This window comes from Eremomyces bilateralis (assembly GCF_010015585.1).
Source record: "Eremomyces bilateralis CBS 781.70 unplaced genomic scaffold P152scaffold_11, whole genome shotgun sequence".
Taxonomy (NCBI): domain Eukaryota; kingdom Fungi; phylum Ascomycota; class Dothideomycetes; order Eremomycetales; family Eremomycetaceae; genus Eremomyces; species Eremomyces bilateralis.
Genome location: NW_022985077.1, coordinates 392,755 through 412,248, shown reverse-complemented (window position 1 = coordinate 412,248; position 19,494 = coordinate 392,755). Strand labels below are relative to the sequence as shown.

At 53.9% G+C, this 19,494-nt stretch overlaps 10 protein-coding genes across 10 annotated transcripts; 6 read left to right on the top strand and 4 right to left on the bottom strand.

The window, feature by feature from the left end:
- On the bottom strand, positions 1-1,137 carry P152DRAFT_482573 (uncharacterized protein; the record flags this gene model as incomplete). The annotated part of the gene is made up of 2 exons (XM_033681895.1): positions 993-1,137; positions 1-927 (listed from the first exon to the last, which is right to left on the bottom strand). A coding segment is annotated over exon 2 (870 nt), but the record flags the coding sequence as incomplete, so codon positions are not given.
- Positions 1,138-1,720: 583 nt separating this feature from the next.
- On the top strand, positions 1,721-2,959 carry P152DRAFT_482572 (carbon-nitrogen hydrolase; the record flags this gene model as incomplete). The annotated part of the gene is made up of 3 exons (XM_033681894.1): positions 1,721-1,856; positions 1,915-2,600; positions 2,649-2,959. The coding sequence occupies 3 exons, from the start codon at positions 1,721-1,723 to the stop codon at positions 2,685-2,687; spliced, it is 861 nt and encodes a 286-aa protein (XP_033533650.1). The 3' UTR covers positions 2,688-2,959.
- A 21-nt stretch (positions 2,960-2,980) lies between these two features.
- On the bottom strand, positions 2,981-3,270 carry P152DRAFT_466830 (60S ribosomal protein-like protein L39; the record flags this gene model as incomplete). Its single annotated transcript, XM_033680723.1, has 3 exons — positions 2,981-3,029; positions 3,110-3,210; positions 3,265-3,270. The coding sequence occupies 3 exons, from the start codon at positions 3,268-3,270 to the stop codon at positions 2,981-2,983; spliced, it is 156 nt and encodes a 51-aa protein (XP_033533649.1).
- A 218-nt stretch (positions 3,271-3,488) lies between these two features.
- On the top strand, positions 3,489-5,285 carry P152DRAFT_458971 (uncharacterized protein). The gene is made up of 3 exons (XM_033679583.1): positions 3,489-4,471; positions 4,523-4,697; positions 4,742-5,285. The coding sequence occupies exons 1-3, from the start codon at positions 3,757-3,759 to the stop codon at positions 5,145-5,147; spliced, it is 1,296 nt and encodes a 431-aa protein (XP_033533648.1). The 5' UTR covers positions 3,489-3,756; the 3' UTR covers positions 5,148-5,285.
- Positions 5,286-5,339: 54 nt separating this feature from the next.
- Positions 5,340-8,512, bottom strand: P152DRAFT_397860 (putative chitin synthase; the record flags this gene model as incomplete). The annotated part of the gene is made up of 3 exons (XM_033676428.1): positions 5,340-6,404; positions 6,450-6,634; positions 6,688-8,512. The coding sequence occupies 3 exons, from the start codon at positions 8,510-8,512 to the stop codon at positions 5,340-5,342; spliced, it is 3,075 nt and encodes a 1,024-aa protein (XP_033533647.1).
- A 649-nt stretch (positions 8,513-9,161) lies between these two features.
- On the top strand, positions 9,162-10,300 carry P152DRAFT_458969 (uncharacterized protein). The gene is made up of 3 exons (XM_033679582.1): positions 9,162-9,335; positions 9,386-9,578; positions 9,634-10,300. Exons 1-3 carry the CDS (start codon positions 9,247-9,249, stop codon positions 10,240-10,242), a joined length of 891 nt encoding a protein of 296 aa, XP_033533646.1. The 5' UTR covers positions 9,162-9,246; the 3' UTR covers positions 10,243-10,300.
- Positions 10,301-10,841: 541 nt separating this feature from the next.
- P152DRAFT_42162 (uncharacterized protein) lies at positions 10,842-12,590 on the top strand. The gene is made up of 5 exons (XM_033677170.1): positions 10,842-11,482; positions 11,537-11,577; positions 11,631-11,745; positions 11,797-12,156; positions 12,224-12,590. The coding sequence occupies exons 1-5, from the start codon at positions 11,204-11,206 to the stop codon at positions 12,464-12,466; spliced, it is 1,038 nt and encodes a 345-aa protein (XP_033533645.1). The 5' UTR covers positions 10,842-11,203; the 3' UTR covers positions 12,467-12,590.
- Positions 12,591-12,670: 80 nt separating this feature from the next.
- On the bottom strand, positions 12,671-14,638 carry P152DRAFT_507781 (CoA-transferase family III; the record flags this gene model as incomplete). Its single annotated transcript, XM_033682553.1, has 5 exons — positions 14,317-14,638; positions 14,060-14,268; positions 13,213-14,005; positions 13,083-13,161; positions 12,671-13,030 (listed from the first exon to the last, which is right to left on the bottom strand). The coding sequence occupies exons 1-5, from the start codon at positions 14,628-14,630 to the stop codon at positions 12,671-12,673; spliced, it is 1,755 nt and encodes a 584-aa protein (XP_033533644.1). The 5' UTR covers positions 14,631-14,638.
- A 609-nt stretch (positions 14,639-15,247) lies between these two features.
- Positions 15,248-17,653, top strand: P152DRAFT_417939 (DUF1446 domain-containing protein). Its single transcript, XM_033677097.1, has 6 exons — positions 15,248-15,439; positions 15,490-15,564; positions 15,633-16,434; positions 16,497-16,703; positions 16,760-16,899; positions 16,946-17,653. The coding sequence occupies exons 1-6, from the start codon at positions 15,361-15,363 to the stop codon at positions 17,569-17,571; spliced, it is 1,929 nt and encodes a 642-aa protein (XP_033533643.1). The 5' UTR covers positions 15,248-15,360; the 3' UTR covers positions 17,572-17,653.
- Positions 17,654-17,859: 206 nt separating this feature from the next.
- P152DRAFT_466820 (cyclin-like protein) lies at positions 17,860-19,142 on the top strand (the record flags this gene model as incomplete). The annotated part of the gene is made up of 2 exons (XM_033680722.1): positions 17,860-18,201; positions 18,255-19,142. The coding sequence occupies 2 exons, from the start codon at positions 17,860-17,862 to the stop codon at positions 19,140-19,142; spliced, it is 1,230 nt and encodes a 409-aa protein (XP_033533642.1).
- Between the last annotated feature and the right edge of the window lie 352 nt (positions 19,143-19,494).

Here is a 19,494-nt window from a genome sequence, read left to right as displayed (position 1 = left end):
TGGTTGGGGGGTGGTGGAGGGTTGGGTGATGGGGTCCTCCGCGATGGGGTCCTCCGCGATAGCTTTGGCGAGCTGCTGAATGTCATCGGGTGCTGCGTCTATTTGCGTGGCTGTAGATTTCGGTTCTTGAGATGGTTTCGAGGAACCAAGGAGCGTCTTTCCTCGCGTCGTACGGAAGACATTGATGTCGATGCCTTCTGGTATCTCTTCAGCTGCAGTATCCTCCAGCACAGCTTTCTGCGTATCTGCACTCGCGGTACCGAATGTGTCGGCGTTGATAGACCCATCCTCCGATCTTTGTACAGCAGAACTTCGTTGCGGTATGACCACCTTGGTCCGTTGGTCCTCCAGTGGAGATTTTGCAGTCTCTGTAGCTGGAATTCGACCATACGTGTCATATCCTGCCGTCTCTTCCCTTGCATCCAACCCTTCTGACGGAATTGTCCCGTCTGGAAGTGCATGTCTACCAGCCTGTTCCTGCGACGGCTTGAGATCCGAAATCGGTGCCGGTTCGAACGCTGCATTCTTCTCCGACGGCTGGTAATGATGGTCTTGATTTATCCCCGAGGCATCTTTCGGTCGCTCGCCTGTCGAAGCCTGCCCTCGCGGACTCGCACTTCCATCCGTCCCGTGTGTCTGCGGACCCGTTGTCCCGCTGTTGATTGGCTCTTCTGCCAGTCGCTGTGCGATCGCGATGGCGGCACTGAGAGTCACAGTGACTCGATCCGTCTGGTTCTTCGCGGCCTTGGCGAGGGTGGATGTCTTTGCGAATACGTCATATTGGCGACTCCGGAGGTCGAGGTGAGCTTTCGCGATGTGTCGGGTCGCGGAGACGAGCTTGGAGACGTCGAGGACTCGTCTGCCTGCCATTGGTAGCGGTGCTCGGCTTTTAATGTCACCGATCCATTCCCCTGGAGTACTGGTTACCTGTTTGCCAGGTCAGACATTCAGTCCACGCTATGAGGACCCGGGTTCTATCGGGAGGGACTTGCCTTGGAGATATCACCAGGAGTATTGAGCCATTTTCATTCAAAATTGCCGGCAATGCTTGTTGGACAGACCTGCCTCAATACACTGCTCAGCAGGAAATATAATAGAGATAAATTGACCTATTGTACTAGAAGACAGACATCGCCAGAGGTTAGAATTGCCTCCGTACCCCATTACTCAAGATCGTGAAATATTTGGGGCGGCTCTTCTCCGATTGGTCAGTAAGGTTTCCAATATGAAGATCCCTGATGACTGAACCGGACTCTGTAATCTCTATGAACGACCCAACTTCACGATAACTCCAATGAGATCAATATACCAAATAATAGAACTTTACACATGGTTCTAGAGTACACGGGTTACGAGGCCGAAGTACGTCATAGTCAACTCTAAAGCATACCATTGACTGATGCATGAAGCATGTTCATATTGGACATCCACTATACCTATCAACTCATAGAGGAATAATCGGAATACTGGTATTGATACTCCCCAGCCACATTCTATTCAAAGACCCTTCATGCCAGCTACTTAACATTCAAATCCCATTATCCAATTACTCAAAAAGGAAATTCTAACAGCGCCGTTCCTTTGATAGCGTCAACGAGAATCGCCCTCCCCCACCACTCCAAATCTTCTGGTGTAGAAACATGACCTCCAATTCCTAAAGCGGTCCTAAATAAGCTTAACCGTCCGAGTCGGACACCGAGATCGACCCGATATCTCCATCATGAAAGTCGCAATCCTGCAAACCGCGCCCAAGCTGGGGGAAGTGCAGCAGAACATCGCCCAAGCGGACTATCTGCTCAGTGGGCTCACACCAGGCAGCGTGAAGTGGTTGGTTTTGCCGGAAATGGCGTTTTCTGGTACGCACGCTTTTCTCTGTTCTACGATGGCGAGCGGGCATGGCTTACACCTGAAAAGGCTACAACTTCCCGTCCACGGAAGCAATATCACCCTACCTAGAACCAACCGCAGCAGGCGTCTCAACACAATGGGCCACGACAACCGCAAAGCGACTGCGCTGTCACGTCACAGTCGGCTACCCCGAAACGACCGTGACAGAGCCCAAACGGCACTACAACTCCACCGTCACCGTCGGCCCCACCGGGAACATGGTCGCGCACTACCGCAAGACGTTCCTCTACTACACGGACGAGACATGGGCGAACGAAGGCACCGGGTTCTACCACGACGATCTATACGAGCTGGGCGACGTCTGCATGGGAATCTGCATGGATATCAACCCGAAGCAGTTCCAAGCGCCCTGGGACGCCTACGAGTTCGCGCACCACGCGCTGTCGAGCGGCGCGCCGCTGGTCGTGCTGTCGATGGCGTGGCTCACACGGCTGACGCCCCAGGAGCTAGAAGAGCTGCCCTATCAACCGGACATGGAGACGCTGGCCTACTGGGTGGAGCGGTTCTATCCGTTCCTAGGGACGGCGGGTGGGCGGCCGGTCACCTTGGTGATTGCGAACCGGTGCGGGCAGGAGGGGGAGGCGTGCTATGCAGGGAGCAGCACGGTGATTTCGATCCGCGAGGGGAAGGCGGCCGTCTACGAGATCTGCGGGAAGATGGAGCAGCGGTGCTTGGTGGTCGATTTGGCGCAGGTGAGTCCGATGCGCAGGTATGGGAACGACGAGGCTTACGGTTGACAGGCTCCGAAATTGGCGATTCAACATGGCGGGGCTGCGTGAGTGAGTGGTATTGAGAAGCGGTCCGGATCGGTTCATTTGTAACCAGCCATGCAATTTGTGGGAAGCCATAACATTCAAGTAGGGTCATGCTCGAATGTACAATCATAGAGTGATATCCACCGTTCTCCCCCGAAGGTGTTCCAGGGTTGTGTCGATGGCCACTATCCTCCGCTCCCGTTCTTGCTTTTGAAACCACATCCTTCGAATCGTTTTGTCATGCTGTCCATGATGGCCCCGAAAAAGGAAAATCCGCCGGCGCCGAGAATGAGATGCAGTTCGAGAGGGGATCGAAATCAGATTCCGATGCGGGTCTTGCGCCAATGTCTCCTCTTAGCGTTGTACCTGCAGTTCTTCTCGTCAGTATTCTACCCTATCCTAATGATTCTATCTCTCAAGAAGGATGGATGTGAGGGATTCCGCACCGAATGGTATTGTTGGTTCGGAGACGGATCCATTGAGGAATGGGCCTGTTCTGCTTTTGGGCCTTCGCAAGCTTCTGCTTGGTTCGGAAAGACTTGTGGGACTATGGCGGCATTAATATCATCTGAAGCATCGACGGATGGATTCGAGAACGTACCGGCATCGTTGCGAGTGTTGACGATGCAAATTGACGATGATTGTGCGGTCGCAGTTGATGAGAGTGGGAGGAGGCGTTGTGTGGGTGAGGATTTTGGAGGAGAGGCTTGGCACAGTGTGGAATCGGTAAGAGAACGCTAGGCCGAATTGGGTTAGTGTCACAACCCCAACATTGCTGCTGACATTTCTCAAGAACATTTGATATTTGATAATTGATGCACGTTTGGAAGATACTTCGAGTTACAAATACTAAAAGGATATGAAATGATCAAGTTGCGCTTTGGATGCTTTGATTGAGTGCGATAGTTTGTCGTCCTTCATTTTGATGTTGGGCATTTTCTATTCATCCCGACCACTTCACCCATCATGCTACTGCCGTTTTCATTCGTTGAGTAGTCCTTCCTTCGTGTATTGTTATTCCTGTCCTCCAGCTGGCTTGATTTTGGCACTAGAGACATCTTGGTACTCTGGCGTTATCCCATAATCGGTAGTCATGGCGCGTAACTGGGTCCTCCACCGTGTCTGCGACACCCCACCATTCATGACCGCCGAAGATCTATCTACCGCCACGCCCTACAGGCTCAGCGTCTTCCACCAAAGCCTCAAGTTCATCTTCCTCGTCCGCGTGACCTCCCTCCCCGCCGGCCTGTACCATGACCTTCGCTCGTCGCGACCCGAGTCCGTGCCGGATCGGCTGCGGAACGCGCTGCTGTCGGGGGACTACATGGACTCTGGGTTTGTCGACGAGTACTTGGAAATTGTGGATGAGGTGAGCTGGCGGATTGGTGGGTATCCGCGAGAATGCGTGAAGGTCTGGAGATCTCTTCGGGAGGCGGTGGCGCTGGTGACTGGGCAGCAGATCGACGTAGACGCGCCGAAGGATGTCGTGATTGAAGATGCGACGCCGATCTTCCGGTTCGTGGACCTGCCTCCCTCGATCAAGACGCGGATCTATCAGATTTGTCTTCGTCGAGGGAGGGTTAGCGTAGGGGATTGGTCGACATACAGTGTTCCGACGACATTGAAACGGCGGACGGAATATGAAGTGGATGTTGGCGATTCGCGAGTAGTGCGCAAGAGAACCACATATACGTGTCGGCTATTAGGTTCTGGGACGTGGCCTATTGTAGCTTTGTTTCAAGTCAATCGATCTGTTGGAGAAGAAGCGGCGACGATATTTTACGGAGAGAATCAATTTCGGTTTCTTGGTGGGCCGGGTGACCCTTAAGTCGTATGCATATGAGACTAATGGTTGATAGGTACCGCAAAGTCAACGCTTGCATTCTTGCATGATAGGATGCCTCGATTGCGGTATATCCGTAACATGAGCATGCGGTTCTGCACCGACGCATCCATCAAGTTCAAAGGCTGCTACAACATCACCGGATCCATCCCCCCGGCTCCCCGAACCTTCATCGGCGCTTGGAGACGCATGTAAGCTACCCTCTCCTGAGCCAGAATCGACAATAACAGCCCAGTTTCAACGCCTTGGTCCACACGACACCAGGTCTGAAAGCATTCGAGCTCCTGATCGACAAAGACTTCTGGTGGCATGCCCCATGGTACAACGGCGCCGAGGCCGTCTTCACCACTCCAGCGCTAGGTGAACCGCACGGCATCCGACACTACGAGGGCGCGCGGAACTTCCTGCAACACGTCGCGCGGCTTGCAGAGGTGGAGATCCGCCTGACGATCGACGAGACCGAGGAAGACGAAGAGAGGGGAACGGTTCGAAGGGAGCTGGATGCGTTGATGAGGGCGGCGGCGGCGACACGGCCGTGGCTGGCGCTGGATGAGTATCCGGCGTGTACGTGCGGGAGACGGCTGTTGTTGAGCGAGAGTTGCATTTGGGATAAGTATGAGGCGTGGCGGCGTCCGCGATGAGCAAGGGGCAGTTTATCGGGGAACTCAAAAGGGAAAATGAGTCGATGACTGAAGAGTGCCCTGATTGGTAACTTTTATTGGAAAGAAAAGGGTAATCCCAAACGCCTCCCTGACTACCATCCCAATCCATCCCAAACATCCCGAACATCATTAATCCTGACTCCATTATAATCATCCAGATCCGAGACGATTTCACGCCTTTCCCACCGCACCCCCCCACGTCCTCGGATTCAAAAAGCTCAGCTTCCCCCCGATCCCCCACCCCCTCCCTCTCAACCACGCCGCCCCCCCACTGACCCCACTCCCCGTCGTCGACGACCGCCCATAACCCCTCGACGACTCCTCCCACTGACTTGACCACTTCATCTTCCCCTCCGCGATGGAATGAATAACATTGATGACCCCGAACGCCGAGCTGCCGACCGCGCGGAATAGCGCTAGTGCCGCCACCGCCCACAGGATGGCGGTGAGGTAGTAGTTGTTCGCGACGTGTGTGCTGCTGTACGCCTCGCTGACGGCCATGGCGAGGATGGCGTTGGCGCACAACCACACGAGCACCATGTAGGTGCGCACTGCACGGTAGTAGTCCTCCTGAGCCTGGACGTCGCTGATGCCGGGCTTGGCGACCTCGAGGCGGTCGCGGAGGTTGCGGAGCGCTTCGTCGTAGCAGGAGTCGATGTCGAGTTGCTCCGAGGGCATCTCGACCTCGACGACGTTGTTTTTTCCGGTGCCGCGCGCGGAGCCGAGATTTGTGCGGCTGATGTTGTCGCCTTTGGTGCCCCAGGTGACGTCGTGGGCGTTGCAGAAGGCGTAAACTTGCAGGGTGCAGAGGTAGCTGGGGAGGAGAGCGAAGTACTGCGCGGAGGAGGTGAACATATGCCAGGGGTCGAGGTAGAGGAAGGACATGATGAAGTAGAGGCCGATGGTGGAGAGGGTGGAGACGACGAGGTTGGTGAAGAGGTTGTTGCCTATTCCCAAGGTTGAATCAGCGTTTTTTAGCTGCTTGATGACGATGTAGAGACTGGCGAACGTCGTGTATGCCATGACGATGGAGTAGATGACCATCGACGCGAGGAACATGCGCTTGGCTCCTTGCGGTCGATTTCCCATCGACAAGATGAACTGCGTGCAGATTAGGAGGATGGTCGTGTAGCGGAGGATGAAAAAGATGATTTTTCCAATCCCATGACCAAACGGGTCCATCTCTGGATCTCCGAGGGATCCAGCAATGAAGTAGAAGGTGAGGTAGAAGTTTGCCTATATCGGTAAGTGCTTGCTCAGTATTTCATAGCGGAAACTTACTAGTGATAGGTATGTGAAGACGAGTTGAATTGCCTGGTAGACGAATTCGATATGCAAAAGGATTTTGCGCCAGACCGAATGATCCGTCCTCCAGATCTGCTTGAAATGGAGGAGGGAGTACACCGCGGCGAAGAACGCGCCATTCAACCAGCGTCTTCTCTGAGAAATAAATTCAGGAACGGCATCTTTTAACGGCTGTCAGCGTTATCTCTTCCCCATTTCTAGAGATATTGCTTACCTGGCACGTCCGTCTCGCCTTTCGCACTCCGAACATACTTCAACACCCATCTCTCATTCCGCTTCGCGACCAGCTCCCAACAGAGAATACGATCTTCCGCAAGATACATGTTGGCGGTGAAGACATCCGCATCCTGTCCATGCAGGGTCTCGCCCTTGAAGTACTGACTGAGCGGCCCATGCCCCGTCTCGTCGTTCTGCAAGGCGTGGTATCGATATGCACTCAGCGCACCCGGAAGGACCGTGATGTACCCGAACACCGACTCGAGCGGCTTGTCGAGGATATTTGACATCTTGTACTCGAAGTTCTGCGACGCGACCAGAGGATTCAAAAGACCGAGCCATCCTTTGCCTTTCCCGGCTACGATCTCCCCTGCGGCACCGGCGACGTTCGAGTCGGTGTCGAAGGCCTTCCACAGATGGTAGAGCGCGGTGTTAGCCGGCTTGGTGCCGACGTCGAGGAGAATGCAGACGTTGGGGTTCAGGGAGCGGCCGAAAGCGTTGAAGAACCAGCGATGGGAATTGAGTTTCTTCTCGTTGCGTTCTTTGAGGCAGAAGATCATCTGGCATGGAACGATGCCCTTTTCGGCACCTTTGAACTTCAGGTCGCCGTCCAAGGAGACTTGCGTCGTGTATTCGTATACATGCGCAGTAACTTCCTTATCATTAACGGTGTTTTTCGCAATTCCGTTCTGGTAGACTCCCATCGCAGCCAGTGCGTCGAGTGTCCTCGGATGGACATTCGCACGGCCATCCGCAACGACGCAGACGACGATCTTCTGCCACCCGTCTTTACCCCACGTTCGACTCTTCTGTCTCGAGCAGAAGTGGCTAATGTTGCGCATAATCCCGTGCATCGTGCGCGTGAAGCCGATCTCGTCTTCGTTGTACATGGTCACGCAGATGAACAGCTCTGTTTCTCGTAGTGTCGTTCCGAAGTTCTGTCGCAGCTTATAACCTTTGTCGACGAAATCATCCGGATCGCAGGTCACGGCGGTGTAGCGCATGTGAGTAAACTCAACCTCGCTGCGCTGGGGAAGGAAGCTGTATAGGATGGTTGGGATCTTGCACTCAAGAATCAGTTCACCGTTGACAAGGCGTACTTCTTTCTTGGTCATCAGAGCCTCTCTCGCGCCGCGCCGAGTTTGAGCTCCGTCAGGCGCCGGTCCATAGTTCTCAGCGAACTCCTTCTCCGGGTAGCTGTCCGATGTGAATGTGTCTTCTGACATGAAAGATTCTCTGTTGGTGAGATCCGGACGAGTTCTAGTCCCGCCGATCGACGAACCGAACGGGTCGTCACCGTCGTTGATCGGGATCGTGGTCATGTCGACACCACTCGCAGAATCTCTTGAGATCGGCCTACCTCCCGCAAACAATGGCGCGGGCGGCAACGGCCGTTTCGGGCTGCCGCCATAGTGCGAAGATGGCGTGCCGGGCCTGGGGCTGCCGTTGATGTCGACCGGTTCATATGGCACGTTCGATGCGGGCGGACGGGTCCAATCTCCGGTCGAAGCACGGGACGGCGTCCATGAGCGAGTGGGCGAATGGCGCGATAGAGATGACGGCGACCGCGAATGCATGTACGGCGGTGCATCCGTCTGTGGCGGGGGGATATCGGGGGCGTGGTCGAGGACGGATCCGGAGCGCGAATGGCTGAGCGACGAGATCGGGCGGCGGTAGGAGCGGATCGGGGAAGGTCTGTTGTTGCTTGCATATGAGTTGTTGTTCTCTTCGAAGGAAACTTGATTACGGAGAGGAGAAGCATTCGGCAAGCCGGGAGATTTGAGATGATTAGCACCGCGATATGTCTTCTGGTCTTCGGCCATGAACGTCTGCTTGGCTTCGTCCAGAAGCTCTTTGAGAGCTTTCTCGACCTTTACCTCGACGGCCTGGCGGTGGTTGGGTACTTCCCTACGGTAAAGCGCGGAATGTCTTGGAAGAGCTGCTGGAGGAATGCTGACAGAGGGAGATGAAGGCTGGGGTACTGACGGTCTGTAACTGCCATCGTCTCCGGATGCGAGTAGTCGCATTGATGCACCATGGTGGCGGGCACCTGTAATATCTGAACTGTCATCCTCATATGCTGGAGGGCCAGAATACCCGGGCGGGTCGTTGGAAGGATCCATGGGCGGAATCTATCGTCGCATGCACTATAAACTTTGTTGATAGAGGCAGATTGTTTAAGACACGATGAAGCTAAGACTTTTTAGGCTCGGGACAGGAAATAATGGCTCCAAAAGTTCCAAAATAGAGTATCGATTGATTTCAAGCGACATTGAATCAGAGTTGAGATGGAGTCAAGCCGGAAAGATGGTGGTCTCTGGTGGAGTGTTTCATGTGCCTGGCTGGAGTGTTGTGGTGCATGGGAGCCGTTGGTAGGGCAACCGCCGGTAGTACCGTAGGGCTGAGTCACGTGTCATCGCCTTCCGCCTCAACGCCACTTCGAAATCAGAACGATGGGAGCACAACTACACAACTACACAAGAGCCGGTGCATTATTCTATGGTGTGAGGGCATCTACAGGTGCTTACTGCTGTAACATTCTCATTCTCCTGGCAAGATGCCGAAAGCCGAAGTGGGTTCGACGAAATACCTCAACAACAAACTCAAGTCCAAAGGTCTACAGCGATTACGATGGTACTGTCAAGTGTAAGATCTCCCCGCCTCGACTTGGGCGATCATGGCTGACAAGATCATAGATGCGAGAGACAGATGCGAGATGAGAATGGCTTCAAGCAACATACCATGTCCGAAGCGCATGTGCGACAAATGCTTCTCGTCGGCGAAAATTCCAACAAGTTCATCAACGACTACTCGAACCAGTTCCTGAAAGACTTTCTTCAGTTACTGAGGACCGCTCATGGGGAGAAGCAGGTCCATATGAATAAATTCGTACGTGTCTTTCCCTTATTCCCTCAATATTAGGTTACTAACATCGGATGCGCAGTACCAAGAGTATATCGCGAACAAATCACACACCCACATGAACGCCACCAAATGGTCCAGCCTGACCCAACTAGCCCAACACCTTGGCCGCGAAGGCATCTGCCGTGTCGAGGAGACCGACAAAGGCCTTTTCATCCAGTGGATCGACAACACCCCCGAAGCGCTCCGCCGGAAAGAGGCGGTCCAGCGCAAGGAGCGGCAAGACAAGGGCGACGAAGAGCGCGAGCAGCGGCAGATCGCCGAGCAAGTCGAGCGCGCGAAGGCGGCTGTCGGGGAGGAAATGATACAGCCGAACGAGGCGAGGGAGTTGGAGCGGAAAGAGGGAGAGAAGATCGCGCTGGATTTCACGCCTAAGGCGGCGGCGCCGGCCACCGCTAACGGTTCTACGGCGGATAAGCCATCGGTAGGGATCTCTTTGGGCAAGGCGAAGGTGAATCCGTTGTCGGCGAAGAAGAATCCGTTGGCGGGGAAGAAGGCGGGGCCCGTGATGCCGCAGCCGAAGAAGATGAGCGAAGCGGAGAGGATCATGAGGGAGGAGATGGAGCGGAAGAGGGGAAGGGGAGGGCCAGGACAGTCTGGATTGGGTGCGAAGCGGCAGAAGATGTCATGAACGGGTATATTATGGTTGATGATCGCATTCCTGGAGTTGGGCAGGCGTATATAGGTGCATGTGTGGATATACCCCTGGGTTGGGCTTGAGTCTAGTCTTTTAGCTAGCATGATAGACATGTCCATGATGTTGTTTAGTTTATCTATTCTATCACGACTGTCTTCCTTGACTTTCTTACCGTCGTGTGTATTCTGCCTGTCGAAAGCCAGTCTACACCAAGATCCGACGAAACTCATCAATCCACAGACCCTGCTTACTCAATTTGACGTCAAAGGACGACTTCTCGTAGCAAATTGGGTATCAACCGGCTGGTATACCACAAATCCATCGTATTGACAGAATCCCGAATGGCTGATTGGGAGCCAGCTGAAACCCTTTGGGCGAGTTACGTATTACGAAACCACGGGAGACCCAGCCACGCGTGATAAAATATAAATCCATCCAGGTAGGGGGACCCTTTTCGTCTCATTCTCATCCACCGTCCTCAGGATACACACGATTATTCGTCTCACATTCCATTTTCTATAAAATTATCCTCCGTACTTGACGAGTAGTTGAATATACCTTACACAGCCCCAAGCCCTGAGTGGACCATTTGGAAATACTACCCCCGCTGATCACGACCGATACCCGATCAGGCTAGAGACGAGGGATCTTATGTCAGTCCACGATCAGACCCTGAACACTCGATTCGCGTACGGGAGTAAGACGATGAGCGACTGCTGTCGACAAGTTCATTTCTCCTGGAATACCGCCTCGAAACAACCTCCTTTCAACTCTTAATCCTTCGAACTACCGTCCTGTTCAATCCCATGTACAAATGAAACCTAGCAAGTGCGGCGCTGCGATTCCCCTTGACAACCGCTCGTCCACTCCGCAACCTTCTAGCGGCCGCACGAGTCGCTCCATCACTCCCCTTCGCACCGCCTATGGTCCATCCCCCCTCCAATAACCCGTCACCATGCGGCGCGGCCTCGCGCTCTTCCTCCTGGTCAACGTCGCCATCATCTTCTTCCTGGTCGGCCAGGTGTGGACGCTACTGAGCCTCCTCGTCGTCGACGGGTCGCAGGATGCCATCTCGCGCGCGGAGTTGCCCGCGCCGAACTCGAGCCTGATCGACGGGCGAAGGCAGTTGATTCCGAAGATTATACATCAGACGTATAAGAATGAGACGATTCCGGAGGTGTGGAAGGAGGCGCAGCGGAGTTGTATTGAGCTGCATCCGGATTACGAGTATAAGGTATGGCGGGACTTGTTGCGGTTGTAGAAGACATGCTGAGACTAGGGATTGTAGCTATGGACCGATGATTCTGCACGGGAGTTTATAGTAGCCGAGTAAGTTTTTGTTATATCCATAACATCGGCCAGGCTCTGACTGTATTCTCCAGATATCCTTGGTTCCTCGATACCTGGGACGGCTACCCTTTCAACATCCAGCGCGCCGACGCCATCCGATATTTTATATTATCACATTTCGGCGGCATATACATCGACTTGGATGATGTACGATATCCGTAGCCATACCCTAGACCACCCAGGACTGATCGATCACAGGGCTGCAACCGACGATTAGACCCCCTCCTCTCCTACAGCGCCTGGCTCCGACGCACCCTGCCCACCGGCATTAGCAACGATGCTATGGGCTCCGTGCCGCAGCATCCCTTCTTCCTCCGCGTCATCGACAGCCTCTCGAAATACAATCGCAGCTGGTTCCTCCCATACATCACCGTGATGGCGAGCACGGGGCCGTTGTTCCTGAGCGTCATGTGGCGACACTATAACAACGACGACCCGGTTGGCGATGATCGCATCCGCATCTTGTTCCCAGACGAGTACAAAGATCATGTGTGGAGCTTCTTCGTGCATAATGTAGGGAACAGCTGGCATGAGAAGGATGTGCAGTTCATTATGTGGGTATGTATTGCTATTGAGCGCCTCCACCTGCGATATTTCAAGGCACCCCCCGTCTAACCGCTCGCAGCTGAGAAGCAACTGGTTACTTGTGACCATCTTCGGTTTCGTCATCGCTGGCTTTGCTTTCTCCGGGTCATATTGGCTCTACCGACGATGGTGCCTAGGCGGATATGGATCCGGACCCGGATCCCCGCGAAAGCGATATCATCCGAATTCAAGGTCGTTTCTTCGACGACTACCCATCCTACGCTATTTCAGTAAGGGTGATAGAGCGGGCTCCTACGAGCTTTTGGATCGACGAGATGTATGAGCACCCCTAATTCTAATAGGGGAATCCTTGGAGTACAAAGTTAGTCGGATTCTGGCGCAGGATACATTTCTTGGAACGGTCAGCGTCGGATACTCGATATATCAACATCACATGGGTGGCGTTTTGTCGCGTGGCTCAGAAATGCCCCTTCTGTTTGGTTCAGGGAACGCGTCTCAGTTGCAACATAGCGTACTAGAGGTATATTTACGCAATCAATTCCGTCATCAAATCCTTCGGCCACTGCGGTTTATCGATCCCGTTCCCTCGTGTTGACACGTTGTACCGCAGCTCCACCGGTCCCTGCCGGTACTGGATGACCGGCTTGACGGTTCTGAACGGCTTCCCGAGCAGCCGCGACGGCCGGTTCTCGAAGAACTCGTCTTTCAGGACCACATCTTTCGCGTTGTCGGTCAGCATTTTCATGAAGCGTGGGATGGTGTATCCCATGTGATGGTAGTGGCGGAACACCAGGCGTCCGTTGCGGTTCCAGACATCCTGCCACACTGCGTCGGGGTAGACTCCGACGCTGTTGACGAGCCACTGCGAGTAGTAGTTGAGGGAAAGCTAAGTGATTGTCAATGAACCGTTCCATGCATTCTATGACATGGAGACATACGTCAACTTTATACGACCCGCCGTCAGAGCCTCGTCGAAGGATGGCATCCAAGATGCCGATAACTCCTGCGACTCCAGTGCTATCGACCAAATTAGCACCGACAAATGGAAATAAGCACACGATGACATACCAATAATCCGAATTCGGAAACACCGGCGTAACCGGCTCATCATTCCCCATCGCTCTCCCGAACTCCATCGACACACCACAGTTCGCATCGCTAATCTGCTGCCACCCACTCCGATAACTCCACTCCCCATTCCACCCATAGCAATTCTCCCTCACCACGACTACCCCTCTCTCCCTCCCCTTACACAATTCCAAAATCTCCTCCTGCGAAAACCCATACTTGTCCATCACCCCCGGCCGGTACCCCGACACTACCACGTCTGCCTCTAAAATCAACCCCCGCATCGTCTCCCGCTGCCCCTCGTCCCGCAGGTCCAGATGCGCGTTCCACTTCCCCCAGCACAGATCTGGATGCAAGCTCGTCATGTCTGTGACGTGCGGCGCCGTGATCCGCAGTACGCTGGCGCCCAGCTCCGCCAGTCCCCGGGTCACGGCCGGCGCAGCGATGACGCGCGTCAGGTCGATGACTTTCAGCCCGGCCAGCGGGCGCGAAGGACCGGTTTCGGCGATCGAGGGCCACCAGCAGGGGGGCTGCGTAGGGTTCGGGACGGAGTGGATGTCCCAGAGGCTGATGTGCGAGTTGGCGCGGCCGTGGGCGCTGGTTTTGTATTCGTCGGTCGTCCAGCAGATGGTGCCGGCTTGCTTGAACTGGTCGGAGGCGAGGGGCTGCATGGTGGCGGAGTCGATCTGCGAGAGTTTGTCGATGTAAGGTTGGATGGATTCTTCGTAGGTCGTGGTTGGGTTGTCGTGCGGGAGGCCGAGGCTGTCCTGGGTAGGATGGGCATTCATGCTTCCTATGATTCCTATGAGTACTTGATGCATATATATTCATCCGAGGGCCTACGTACCGTGGAGATGGAAGTACCTGCCGTCTTTGCATCGATAAATGTTGGTCGCGGCGGTCCTGTAGGGAGTTTTCCCTGCCCCGTGGAGGTCGTAATCAGGGAAGTATTTCTCTTTCAGTGCGTTCTTCTGGGGGCTGCCAAAGGGGACCTTCTCTCCATCTGGGTCGAGTACCCACAAGAAAGCAGACATGACAAACAGCTGGGCGTGATCACTGTGTCCGGTCAATTATGGATCCGGTGTGCATGACTGGGATTCTCACGTATTGATGACCACTTCCTTTGCATCGACGTTATACTTCCTCTTCAGAAGGATATTGATCATGGTGGCTTCCAGTCCCTTCAGAGACGAGATACTCTCTGCGAATCTCCAGTTGATGGGGATGCTGGGGCTTTCGTTCCCTTCGAACCGGATGGATTTCGAACATTCTTCTGCCTCCTTGGGGAGATTGCGGGATACCAGAGGATTCTTCAATAGACCAGTGTTAAATAGTTCCTCCGTAGCTCTTGGAACCGAGTACTCTTGCCCATTACTCCCAAGGCCACTGGTGCCATCAGTGGTTGTGCCTACAGACATATTGTAAGATTCCGCGCTCTTTGAAACTATTATAAGGACTCAGATAATGTCGACTTGCGGCTTATGAAGAAAAGGATAGACTTTCACACACACTCTACGTTTATGGTAAAGGAAAGCATTCAGTGTAAAGGAGGGGATGGAATCAATCCCATGGTACTTCATCGTCCCTATCCTGCCATATCCGACAGCGATTTGCCGCGATCAACAAGCTGGAACGCGAATCTCCGCATGCCAGCATAGCTTTCTTTGGGTAGCAATTAAGTAGCTCGAACTTCGATTCGCTAGCGTAGATACCCCCATAACCGCATAACAACGTATCCGTGCTGCAAATAGGTAGATGGCCCAATTGCATGGCCTTCTCTTGCCGAGGAGGCCGGCAATGTTTTGAGGGTAACGCTAGGGAGGGGATCAATATGTAGCAATATTAGCTCACACTTTGTTACTAATTTACTATTAACCAAAATACTCCAAAATGGTATTGCCGGCTCTAAACCGAGACCGATGTAGGAGGTTAGTCGTGGATGTGCAGGATTCGGTCATTGAAAGGGGATCGTGAATCATACCGGTAACCCCGCATATGGTCCCGATACCCGTACGCCCCTCCTGAAATAGTAGAGGTGAGGATTTTGATCAAATTGGTAGGTATCCCTGAAAATGCAGTAGAGCCTACTTTTAGATATACAAACAGCAGTTCACAGAAATAATAATTTCCACACACTTGATTTTCACAATGGGCGCAGCAAAGGCAGACCGATGGAGTGAGCGTGGTACAAGGCCCGTGCGGGTCGCCAACTGCTCTGGATACAAAGGTATGGATTTTAAGATGTTCAGATCAGGAATCGTCTAACATTATATATAGCGGATCCGGGATATAACATGCGCATGCAGGCGGAGCTGGGCGACGTCGATTTCATCACGGGAGACTATCTAGCTGGTGAATAAGCCCTTAGTAAAACCCCACATATGCAGGGGCAAGATGGACGAGATGCTGACTGAGACAAGAGGTGAACATCGCCGAAAATGCCGAAGCCATGGCGGCGGGTAACCACCCGGGCTGGGAAGCCACCGCATGGGACGGCATCGAGCAGACGATCGACATATTGAATGAGAAGCGGATCAAAGTCGTCGTGAACGGCGGGGCGCAGAACCCCCGAGGTCTCGCGGAGAAGGTTCTGGAGCTAGTGAAGAGCCGTGGATATTCGCTGAAAGTCGCGTACGTGGAGGGCGATAACCTGCTGCCCAAGATCAATCAGCTCGTCGAGGAGGGTTTGCCTGCACACCTGGATTCCGGAAACGCGGACGTGAACCTCCCGAAGAATAGCCTGGCGGTTTTGGATAAGTCGAAGCCCATCGTCGCTGCGAACGCGTACCTGGGAGCCAGGGAGATCGTCAAGGGCCTCGAGCTCGGAGCGGACATCGTCATCGCAGGCAGGGTGGCAGACGCGTCGCCCGTTATTGGAGCAGCTCAGTACTGGCACGGATGGTCGGCGACATCGTACGATGAGCTTGCCGGTGCCCTGGTGGCAGGACATCTGATCGAATGTTCCGCCTACGTTACCGGCGCGAATTTCTCGGGATTCCATGAATACGACCTGGACAACTTTTATGAGATGCCGTTCGGCATTGCGGAAATAGCGAAGGACGGGAGTGTCGTAGCGACAAAGCATGACAATACGAAAGGTATGGTGACTGTGGATACAGTACAAAACCAGTTCTTGTACGAGTTGCAAGGGAATGTATACTTGAACAGCGATGTCAAAGCCTATATCGAGAATGTTAAGATCGAAGAAGTTGGCAAGGACAGGTAAGTCGTGTCGTGGATGAAGAACAATTGGCCCCGATGTTCAAGGCTAATTGATCTTCCAGAGTCCGACTTAGTGGCATTCGAGGTGCTCCTCCACCCCCAACCACCAAGCTAGGGATCTTCTATCGAGGCGGCTTCCACAATGAGATTCTAGTAAATGCGACAGGATATTCCACAGCAGAGAAATGGGACTTGTACGAGCGTATAATGCGGAACGGATTAAGGAAACAGGGGACCATCGATGACTTCGATCTGCTGGAGTTCCAGATGTATGAAAAACCGTGGACTTTGTCATTTGGCCGGACCAACGACTGACGCATTATAGTCTCGGTGTCCCTCAGCCAAACCCGCGATCGCAGCAAAAGAGCACGACATACATGCGAATCTTTGCGGAGGCGGCGCGGGAGGAAACGCTCTACTCGCTGGTTAAGACCATGGGCGAGAATTCCATGCAGCATTTCTCAGGTAGGCGGAGCAGGATGAAGTTGGTCCCGTCCAATCTGACTCGAAGCAGGATTCCATTGCTCGCTTGACATGCGAACGGCGGTCCCCCGACCATACCTGGCATTTTACCCGGCTCTCTTCGAGCAGGACCGGCTCGAGACCGCGGTGAACGTGCTGGATAACGCGACAGGGAAAGCAGAGAGGTATGAAACCGGACATCCCCCGAAGTACGATGCTTTGGAGAAGCGACTCAACTACAACACCGACGCGCCCGCCGCCGTGTCGAGCTTTGGGCCAACCCAGTCCGTCCGGCTCGGCGATATCGCTCTGGGTCGCTCAGGGGACAAAGGGCCGAACGTGAACTTCGGAGTCTATATGTACAAGCCACGCGTGACGTCCGAGTCCACGGATCAAGATGCGTGGAACTGGTTCCGCTCGTTCATGTCCCGGGAGAGGATGCAGGAGCTCCTAGACGAGGACTGGCGCGATGAATATTTCATCGAACGCGTCGAGTTCCCTAGGATTGGGGCGGTCCATTTCGTCATCTATGGAATTCTTGGACGGGGGGTTAGTAGTTCGGCGCGTCTTGATGCACTTGGAAAGGGATTTGCGGACTACATCCGTGACAAGGTGATTGAGGTACCAGAGAAGTTCCTGGTTGCTCTGAGACGGAATGGTGAATCTAAGATGTAAAATAGTCCAGATATTCTTCAAAACTGGGTACCTAGTTGGTTGACATGCGACTGTTATCTGAGGTTCGGTCAATTAGTTGAAGACAATGGCAGTTGAAGTTCACAGGTTGTCATCGCCTGGATTCTGTTTAAGTCGTCGGCTGATCCTCGGATGATGTTGAACTGCCGCTATTGATATTCATCTCGACACTCCCATAAGTTTACACATAACTATCCTACTGATATCCGCCAGGTGAAGTCGCTACTCGATGAAGGCGGTTCGTTCTTCTGAGTGACAGACAGCTTCACCATGAAGGAGGATGACCTATACCGGGCATCTACCCAGTACCGACTGTGGTCCTTCGCCCCAGAAAAGCTGGCGGCTCTTCGCGTAAACACTAATAGTATCGCTGCCGAGAGGGTGATAGGAGCGATCCAGCGGGCGAGAGCTCAGCGGCTTGGAACCGCGTCCGGAGACGCGAGCGAGAGTGAGCCGCAGAGTCAGAAGCGGGAGTCAAGAGAAGCCAGTACCGCGACTGGCGACCAGGAAACCGAGTGCCTCACGGCGGATGAGGAGTTGAAGTTGGTGGAATACTATAGCACGCAATGTGTCCCCCTCGCCAAGCCGTTCAAATTCCCTATAAACGTTGTCGTATGTCCCCATTCGCCGGCGGTCCGATGGATAGATAGCTGATCGAAACGTAGGCCACGGCAATACAATTCATGAAGCGCTTCTACCTGTTCAACTCGCCCATGACCTATCACCCGAAGCAGATCATGCCGTCCGCCTTGTTCCTCGCCACGAAGACGGAGAACCATCATACGGCGCTCAAGGAATATTCGACGGTCCTGAAGGGGGCGGGACTCAAGAAGGTTTCGCCGGATGAGATTTTGGCGCCGGAATTCGTCATTACGCAGGGCCTGCGGTTTACATTCGATGTTCGCCATCCGCACCGAGCGCTCAAGGGGATATACATGGAGGTTTTCTCGATGATCAAGGGAGACTACGCACCGATCGCATTGGACACGAGAACGGCGAGGGATATACAGACGCAGATACTGCGCCTACCTGCGCAAAACGGGGCGGAGTCCAAGTCTACAACGCAAGAAGGCGAAGAGAGATTGAATCAAGCTTACGCAGCAGCCAAGGAGATCCTAGGATATAACGCCATTCTCACGGACGCCTATCTTCTATATACGCCGTCCCAGATCTCCTTCGCCTCCCTCCTGATCGCTGACGAACCATTGACCTCCTTCCTCCTCTCTTCGAAACTGCCATCCGGATCCGACACCATCAATGAATTAAAAGCCAAAGTCCTCTCGACGATCCGGTCGTGCGCCGAGATGCTCCGCGCCGGGCCGAGCTCCGCAAACGTGCCGCGCGAGGAACTGATCCGCATCGATAAGAAACTGTACCAGTGCCGGAATCCGGAGAAGATGGACCTGGTGGGACTAAACAAAGCGCAGAAACGGGACGGGGCGGTCGAAGGGGTGATCGATGAGGCGGTGGCGAAGAAGCGGAAGTTGGAGAGGGAGAGGACGGAGAGGGAGGGGGAGGATTTGTTCGGACCGTCCTTGGCTAAGCCATCGTGAGTGCAGTCTACGGCACGAGGGATCAAGATTGTACGACACTGTGTCTGTCTCACGCTTTAAGTGGAGAACGACTCAATTTCCCAAGGCCACAGGGCCGGTTGGCAGAGGACGGCGCTCGACCGTCTCAGCCACCGAGGTGGTCCTGCTCTCTGAATTGGGATGGCGATTGGATACGCAGCCAAAAACCCGGAGGGACCTGAACGAGGAGAAGACGCAATGAGGAGTATCGCCACGGTATAGGATGGAGCATGTAGCCGCGTCAAACATCCCTTCCGGCTGATAGTCAGGAGTCGCGGCACGAAGAGATTCAGTGAGCGAAATGAAAAGAGAGAAGTTGGCATTTTCTATTCCA

What these genes read in the sequence shown, in the direction of transcription:
- P152DRAFT_458971 (XM_033679583.1), top strand. Translation starts at nt 3,757, where the DNA reads ATGGCGCGTAACTGGGTCCTCCACCGTGTCTGCGACACCCCACCATTC. An exon ending in GAATCAATTTCGGTTTCTTG is followed by an intron (nt 4,472 to 4,522) that starts GTGGGCCGGGTG and finishes AATGGTTGATAG; the next exon opens with GTACCGCAAAGTCAACGCTT. An exon ending in ATCGGCGCTTGGAGACGCAT is followed by an intron (nt 4,698 to 4,741) that starts GTAAGCTACCCT and finishes ATAACAGCCCAG; the next exon opens with TTTCAACGCCTTGGTCCACA.
- P152DRAFT_458969 (XM_033679582.1), top strand. Translation starts at nt 9,247, where the DNA reads ATGCCGAAAGCCGAAGTGGGTTCGACGAAATACCTCAACAACAAACTC. An exon ending in TTACGATGGTACTGTCAAGT is followed by an intron (nt 9,336 to 9,385) that starts GTAAGATCTCCC and finishes ACAAGATCATAG; the next exon opens with ATGCGAGAGACAGATGCGAG. An exon ending in AGGTCCATATGAATAAATTC is followed by an intron (nt 9,579 to 9,633) that starts GTACGTGTCTTT and finishes TCGGATGCGCAG; the next exon opens with TACCAAGAGTATATCGCGAA.
- P152DRAFT_42162 (XM_033677170.1), top strand. Translation starts at nt 11,204, where the DNA reads ATGCGGCGCGGCCTCGCGCTCTTCCTCCTGGTCAACGTCGCCATCATC. An exon ending in CGGGAGTTTATAGTAGCCGA is followed by an intron (nt 11,578 to 11,630) that starts GTAAGTTTTTGT and finishes TGTATTCTCCAG; the next exon opens with ATATCCTTGGTTCCTCGATA. An exon ending in ATGTGCAGTTCATTATGTGG is followed by an intron (nt 12,157 to 12,223) that starts GTATGTATTGCT and finishes AACCGCTCGCAG; the next exon opens with CTGAGAAGCAACTGGTTACT.
- P152DRAFT_417939 (XM_033677097.1), top strand. Translation starts at nt 15,361, where the DNA reads ATGGGCGCAGCAAAGGCAGACCGATGGAGTGAGCGTGGTACAAGGCCC. An exon ending in CACGGGAGACTATCTAGCTG is followed by an intron (nt 15,565 to 15,632) that starts GTGAATAAGCCC and finishes GACTGAGACAAG; the next exon opens with AGGTGAACATCGCCGAAAAT. An exon ending in GATCTGCTGGAGTTCCAGAT is followed by an intron (nt 16,704 to 16,759) that starts GTATGAAAAACC and finishes GACGCATTATAG; the next exon opens with TCTCGGTGTCCCTCAGCCAA.